This window comes from Bison bison, unplaced genomic scaffold (assembly GCF_000754665.1).
Source record: "Bison bison bison isolate TAMUID 2011002044 unplaced genomic scaffold, Bison_UMD1.0 scf7180017864213, whole genome shotgun sequence".
Taxonomy (NCBI): domain Eukaryota; kingdom Metazoa; phylum Chordata; class Mammalia; order Artiodactyla; family Bovidae; genus Bison; species Bison bison.
This window is the reverse complement of record NW_011494785.1, coordinates 8,594,589-8,602,037: the sequence shown is the minus strand read 5'-3', so window position 1 is coordinate 8,602,037 and position 7,449 is coordinate 8,594,589. Positions and strand designations below refer to the sequence as shown.

General features: G+C 37.8%; 1 protein-coding gene across 3 annotated transcripts in view; it reads left to right on the top strand.

Moving 5' to 3' along the window:
* LOC104992304 (multidrug resistance-associated protein 1-like) overlaps nt 1-7,449 on the top strand; it is a 98,687-nt gene that overhangs the window by 65,725 nt on the left and 25,513 nt on the right. For all 3 annotated transcript variants that reach the window (XM_010845143.1, XM_010845142.1, XM_010845144.1), the window contains 2 exons: nt 5,138-5,198; nt 5,698-5,917. In XM_010845143.1, the coding sequence (XP_010843445.1) occupies nt 5,138-5,198; nt 5,698-5,917 (281 nt within the window). The remainder of the gene's footprint in view (nt 1-5,137; nt 5,199-5,697; nt 5,918-7,449) is intronic.

The window sequence follows — 7,449 nt, the reverse complement described above, 5'->3', positions numbered from 1 at the left end:
CTTCACTTTCTGCCATAAGGGTGGTGTCATCTGCATATCTGAGGTGATTGATATTTCTCCTGGCAATCTTGATTCCAGCTTGTGTTTCTTCCAGTCCAACGTTTCTCATGATGTACTCTGCATATAAGTTAAATAAACAGGGTGACAATATACAGCCTTGCTGCTGCTGCTGCTAAGTCACGTCAGTCGTGTCCGATTCTGTGCGACCCCATAGAAGGCAGCCCGCCAGGCTCCGCCATCCCTGGGATTCTCCAGGCAAGAATACTGGAGTGGGGTGCCATTTCTTTCTCCAATGCATGAAAGTGAAAAGTCAAAGTGAAGTCGCTCAGTCGTGTCCGACTCTTAGCTACCTCATGGACTGCAGCCCACCAGGCTCCTCCAGGCAAGCCCACCAGGCAAGAGTCCTGGAGTGGGGAACCATTGCCTTCTCCGATACAGCCTTGACGTACTCCTTTTCCTATCTGGAACCAGTCTGTTGTTCCATGTCCAGTTCTAACTGTTGCTTCCTGACCTGCATACAAATTTCTCAAGAGGCAGGTCAGGTGGTCTTGTATTCCCATCTCTTGAAGAATTTTCCACAGTTTATTGTGATCCACACAGTCAAAGGCTTTGGCATAGTCATTAAAGCAGAAATAGATGTTTTTCTGGAACTCTCTTGCTTTTTCCATGATCCAGCGGATGTTGGCAATTTGATCTCTGGTTCCTCTGCCTTTTCTAAAACCAGCTTGAACATCAGGAAGTTCACGGTTCACATATTGCTGAAGCCTGGCTTGGAGAATCTTGAGCATTACTTTACTAGTGTTAGTTTTGTTTTCAAATAGGGACTAAAATAATTGGAACTGTTTCAACATTTTATTCTTCATTTTGTGGTTTAATTTTGTATGGTATATATTAATTATTTTATTTCCTTAAAATCCTTATTTCTATCTTCCTTGAATAAAATAAACTGAAAATGCCATTTTAGCATCTAGACTGCCCCCTTCTGGCTTTCATGTCAGGCTCTATTAATCACTTTAATCCTCCCATACATACTCCATACTTTACAACTGTATGCTCAGATCAGGGATAATGGTTTCAGTATGTTAATTTTATATATTTTATACAAAAATATGCAGACAGGTATCGTGCCAACTTTCCCAAGGGTTTCTGAAGGACAGAACAAGACTCATTTTTAAAACTTCTCTACCAGCACAAAATAATTTGCTCTTTTAAAATTCAAATAAAACCTGTTATTCACAACAAAATGCCCAGGATCACATGCAGTACTTTTGTGGAAAAAGAATAATTAACATTGTAGTTTGGAAAAACTGAAACTTTTTGTGTAGTGTTCATTAAATTATTGGTCTTTGTTAGTTATGTCTAATTAGGATGCTTTAATTCCCTTTTAACAGTTGGGTTTCATAGCAGTTTATATCCCACTACATTAAGAATTAATTTTTTGGCTTGACACCAATGCTAAATTTGCTTATCCAAACAGAAGCCATGCCAAGGGCTTGAAGGATGATGACAGTAATTAACCCAAATCATATACCAGGAGCTATTCCAATGAAAGTGTCTGTTAAATAGTGTATCTTTTTTTTTGATGGTGAAACTGATCCAGCAAAGGGCATGTACCAAGACCTCCCACAGAATGTTTCCTGACAGAAATGCCAAAGATGGGCAGGGAACAACTACTGAACTGATCAAATAGCCATTTCTTATTCTGATAAACAGAATGGGAAGCATGGAGAAATGGGGGCATGCATGTACCTCAGCTAAGAATTTCTAGAGGTCAGTTTGATATTTCATATATCAAATGACTTAAAATTTAGCGTGTCTCAAGTTCCTATGTCCCTACAAGGGACCATGAGAGATGTATAAACAGAATGAGCATTGTAACAATAATAAAGTAGGAAAAATTTGCAACAGGCATAACTTTTGATTTTGTTGAACAAGTCTTAATTTAGTAAAAAGATAAAATCTTATGTTGCCATATGACAGAATAAAATGTTATTATAGAATGATATTTGAGGTTGATTATATTTGTTGTTGTTCAGTCACTCACTCGTGTCCAACTTTTTGCAACGCCATGGACTATAGCATGCCAGGTTTCCCTGTCCTTCACCATCTCCCAGAACTTGATTAAACTCATTTCCACTGAGTCGGTGATGCCATCCAATCATCTCATCCTCTGTCATCCCCTTCTACTCCTGCCTTCAATCTTTCCCAGCATCTAGGTCTTTTCTAATGAGTCAGCTCTTCACATAGGTGGCCAAAGTATGGGAGCTTCAGCTTCAGCATCAGTGCTTCCAATGAATATTCAGGGTTGATTTCCTTTAGGATTGACTGGTTTGATCTTCTTGCTGTCCAAAGGACTCTCAAGAGTCTTCTCCAATACCACAGTTCAAAAACATCAATATTTTGGCCCTCAGCCTTCTTTATGGTCCAACTTTCACATTCATACATGACTACTGGAAAAACCATAGCTTTGACTGTGCAGACCTTTGTTGGCAAAGGTCTGTACCTTTGTACAAATGTCTCTGCATTTTATATTGAGTTGCAAAGACCATGTGTACATTAAAAAAAAAAAGTAAGACTGGTTATGGAGCAACATTTGAATTATGACACCACACATATTGGAGAAGGAAATAGAAACCCACTCCAGTGTTCTTTTCTGGAGAACCTCATGGACAGAGGAGCCTGGCAGGCTACAGTCCATGGGGTCACAAAGAGTTGGACACGACTGAGAGACTCATACACACACACCACACATATAAAGACTCTAGCAGTACTCACAAACACCTTAGCACCAGATATCTCTGGAATATTAGCATTATGAGTATTTTTCTTCAGCTTCTATTCCTCCTCTGTTTTCTTTCTTCTCTCTCCTCCTTTGTCCTTGTTCTTCTTTGTGCTATTCAGTATTTTCCAAATATTTCTTCAGCAATACAATTCCAGAAGAGTTGACAGCTCCATGGTGATGGTTGGAAATGTATCAAGATTGAGACAGAGGAAGTGTTTTGGCCAGAGTAAGCTTTAGAAGAGGTAAGAAATAACTGGTTCAGTGCAGGGTGATTGAGATAAACAAGTAGAGATGAAGCAGATGGCAAGTAGGCTTTTTACTGTGTGTATCTGGAGCTCAGAAAAGAGGTTTGGACTTGAGAAATCCATTTGAGAGTCACCAACAGAGAAGAAGTTTGTTGAAACTGAGGGTGGAGGAGATTGCTCAGAAAAGGAGCATACGAAAGGAATAATGACTAGAGCTGAGTGTCATGAAATATACATGTTAAAAGAAGACAAAGAAACTAATGGAAACCCAGACAGGTGGAAGAAAACACAAAGGTATGATGGTAAGGAAGTAAAAGGAAACATGTCTTAAACAAGGGGATGATCAATGATGTTAATTTCTATGAAGAGTTTAGGTGAGATAATCTTCAAAGTATCCCAAGAATACAGTAGTAAGTATTGTACTTTCTTTATCAAGGCCCCACTGTTGGAAACCCTTTCAGCCAGGTGTTGGAAAGTTCAAGGAGAAAAAAAAGGTGGTTTGGCAGAAAAATATTTGGCTACAGGAGGAAGGCAGGAAGTAAGAGGATAACTGAACACCGGAATGAGGGTGAAATCATTTTTGTGGTGATGGTATTAATTATAAGATGAGAAAAATGTGTAGTTCTCTGTGGGCTGATGGGAAAGAGATGCTTGAAAGGAAGATGAAGATTAAAAAAGAGAGAACAATTGAGGATCTTAAAATTTGCCTTACGATAAAATGATCCCTTGCATCATTCCTTTAAAGATAGGTTTCCAGACGGGAATCTTACAATCTGCATTTTTATCAAGCACTGTTAAATGACTCATCAGCAGGAAAGTATGGAAACAATTATAGTTAATAAATGTATTTTGAGGCAATGGGCAGAATGTGATTCGGATCATAAGGTTATCCTTGGATCTGAGGAGAGAACTATCTTTGCTTTTTATAGGAGAGAGTCAGAAAAGGCAGAGTGGAGATGCAGGAATGTGGAAGTGTGGCAACTGACTTCCCTGTCTGTGTTGACTTTCTCCATCAGATAGGATGTCAAGGCCCCTTCTGAGAGATGCAAGAATTTCTAGGCACTATGAAAACCCACATGGAAGGAAGATACTAATTTATGGTGGAGCCAGTTTGCAGGGCTTTATGATCTTTTGAAGTAGCACTCCACAGATAGGGAGCAAGTATGATCAGGACTGACTTGTGAGTTCTAATGTTGAAGCTTAATAGAAGGAAAAGGAAAACTATTAAAGTTTAGAATATCACCACCATTTGGGCGAAATGTAATCATGGAGTACAGGCTGAATAATGAAAAGATTCAAGACAGGACATAGATGTGCTTAGTCCTGAGAGTTTTCCTGAACGTGGGACCATTGATTCTAAAACCAGGAAGATCCCAGGTAAACCAGGATCATTGATCATCCTAGGGAGCATGGATGATAGAAAGTTGCATTTTTAAACTGAGAGTCTCGATAGAATAAGAACCAAATATAGTGAGACTAACTGAATGTACGATTTAGAAATAGAAGAGGTTACATTATGGCCAGAGGCTGGAATAATTAGAGTTGGGTTTTCAAAGGTGGATTAGTTCCAGGTAATAAGATTCATGGTTTATGGTCATGAAAGCTGATGGCCAATGTAGCATGCAGCTGACAGACTCTAAAAGTATGAAGGTCATGAAGTTGAGAAGAGATTGAGTTTAATACAATTGTCCTTGTCAGCTATGCCATCCCCCAGAATGGTGGCAGACTGAGGTGGCGTGAATTAGCTTGATGCTAGTCTTCTGGTAGGACAGGAGGCAAAGACCTGAGGAGGCACAGATTATGGTCCAGCCAGATGGAATAGCTTAAACAATCTAGGAGTTCAGCTCAAGTTTGAAGGGTAATTTTCTAAAAGAAATGGTGAAAAAATCAGGCAGTATGCCCTGGCTCTAAAATATGTGGGATATGGAAGAATAAACAATTTCCCTGCCAGAAGATTAAAGAAACAAAGTTATTGTCAAGGCAAGTCAGGTTGCTGTTAATGAAGCAGATGAATATGCAAAAAAAGGGATTGAAAATATATAACTTTTAAAAAATGTTTGGTTGATCTAAAACTCTAAAGGAAAAAAAGGACGTTGTCTTGTTTTATCAGGCCCTTATTGGATCAAAGGAAACAGTTCTCAGTGAGAAAAGAAAAGATTCCTGTTGGTGGGGTGAGTACTAAAATAACTAGTGTTATTTGTTACTAATCATTCCCATGTAAGTATTATTAACAAATACCATCTATTTTTTACTGAATTTGAAGGGAGTTGCTATATAATATTTTGAAGAAATTAAAGCAAATGAGCTATCGGACATTAGAGTGATGTTTAATTATTTAGCTATGTATATTTAGCTGCATATACTCTTATTTACTAAAGATAGTTAGCTGTGTATATTTCACTATGTATATTCTTGTTAATGATAGTAACTAACATTATTTGAGCACTTATTTTAAAATCCTCAGAACTGTGCATGTACTTTGCTTGTACTTATAAGGTGGCTACTATTATTATTCCAATTTATAAATGAGTAATCTGAGGATTAGAGGAGTTGGTAACTTGAATCAAGGTCATAAAGCTTAGAATATATCACAGTAGGTTTAAATCCAGCTTTTAGTGTGACTTTTAATTACAGTAATTTATCATTTTTTAAAAACAATTTTGCTTTTAGGTGAAGTTTTCAGTCATTCTGAAGTATCTTCACGCCTTCAGCTGGCTCTGGGTGTGGCTGAATGTGGCCACTTGCCTGGGGCAGAATTTGGTGGGAACTGGACAGAATCTCTGGCTTAGTACCTGGGCAAAAGAAGCAAAACACGTGAATGATTTCACAGAATGGAAGCAAATAAGAAGCAAGAAATTAAGCATCTATGGATTACTGGGATTAATGCAAGGTTAAAAAAAAAGTCTAGCTTTTTTTTTTTTCAGTTGCTTTTCTTTTCTTTTTCTAACCTAACTGATCTGGATGCAAGCATAAGGCATTTTTTTTTTAATCTACATCATAATATTCATATACTTTGGGATAATTCAAATACATATATTTTTAATTCACCATATTTGAGAGAGTAAACAGAAACTTGTATGTGTCAACTACATGACCCATACTAAAAAATTTGTCTCATTTAATCTTAGCAATAAGTATTTAGAAAGGTATCATTATCCCCATTTTACAGCTGAGAAAATGGAGGTTTATCTGTTAAGTCATTCAGGACTCAAAGTCTTGACGACATGGCTAGTCACCCTATGTGGGAGGCTTGTGACTGATGTGAAGATCAGTGAGTGAGTCTGTTAAAAACTGCATTGTAAGTAAAGTTTGATACTACATGGCAAGCAATATTTGTATAATAGTAAAAGATGACACTGGAAGGATTTAGAGTAGGGGAAAGCTATATTTGGTTGAGAGATTAAGATAATTCCCAAGGCATAGTTGGCATTTGAGGTGACACTGAAAAGACAGATTGAGTTTTGTCAGAGAAGGGAAGGTGAGACATGCAGAGAAAGATGTTCATAAAGATGGATAGGAAAGTTGAGGGGGCTCTAAGCATAGCTGAGGATGCCAATCTGAGTCATCTTCAGGTAACTGATGGGGCAGGAGGGGAACTGGAGGTAGAAAAGTAGTTTGGAAATGTGTTAAAGATGATGGTTGGAAAGGCAAGTGGAAAACTTTGAGAATTGAGGGGAAAAGAAATGACAGAATTTATAGTTATTTTTCAGAATATGAATAAACTTGGTGTGATGAAAAAACAGATGGATTTTTATTGGAGGGACTAAAGTCAGAGACCAGGGAGAAGTTGGGATTGGTAGGGATAAAAATAACCAAGTAAAAAAGATATCTGATCCATCTCCTTGTCACCCAAAGCATCTAGTCCAGTGCTAACCAATGGGCAGTGAATGGAATAAGGCTGAATAAAGTACGAATGGAGGCAGGGTCAGAGAACTGCAGTGGGGTTGCAGAAAAGGGATGGATAGGAAAGACATTGCAGTGAAAAGATATATAAAATTTGTTGTGGGTGAGAAGAGAGCATCACTTGAGATTTTGAAGTTCGAGTAATTGGGAAAACAATGAAGACAAAAATAAAGAAACCAGTGGGGAAGAGTCTTAAGTGATAGAACAGAGAAATTATGAATTCAGTTTGGAACACATTTAGTGGGAAGTGTGGATATATTTTGCTGTTGTTTTTCCCCCAGGAAGCAAAGTAGATTCACACTGTCCTTCAAAGAAGTTAAGTGATTTGAAAGAGTAAGAAGAAAGATTCTCAAAAGTACAGTACTCAAAAGTACAGAACCATTAAAGGAAAGGTCTTTTAAATTAGAGACAATCTTTGTGTATTTATAAGGAGAAAAGATAACGTGAAGGAGAGTGATAAAGTTAAATAAGAAAACAAATCAGCTACATGGAAGTCTTGCTTCCCTTGCACATCTAAGG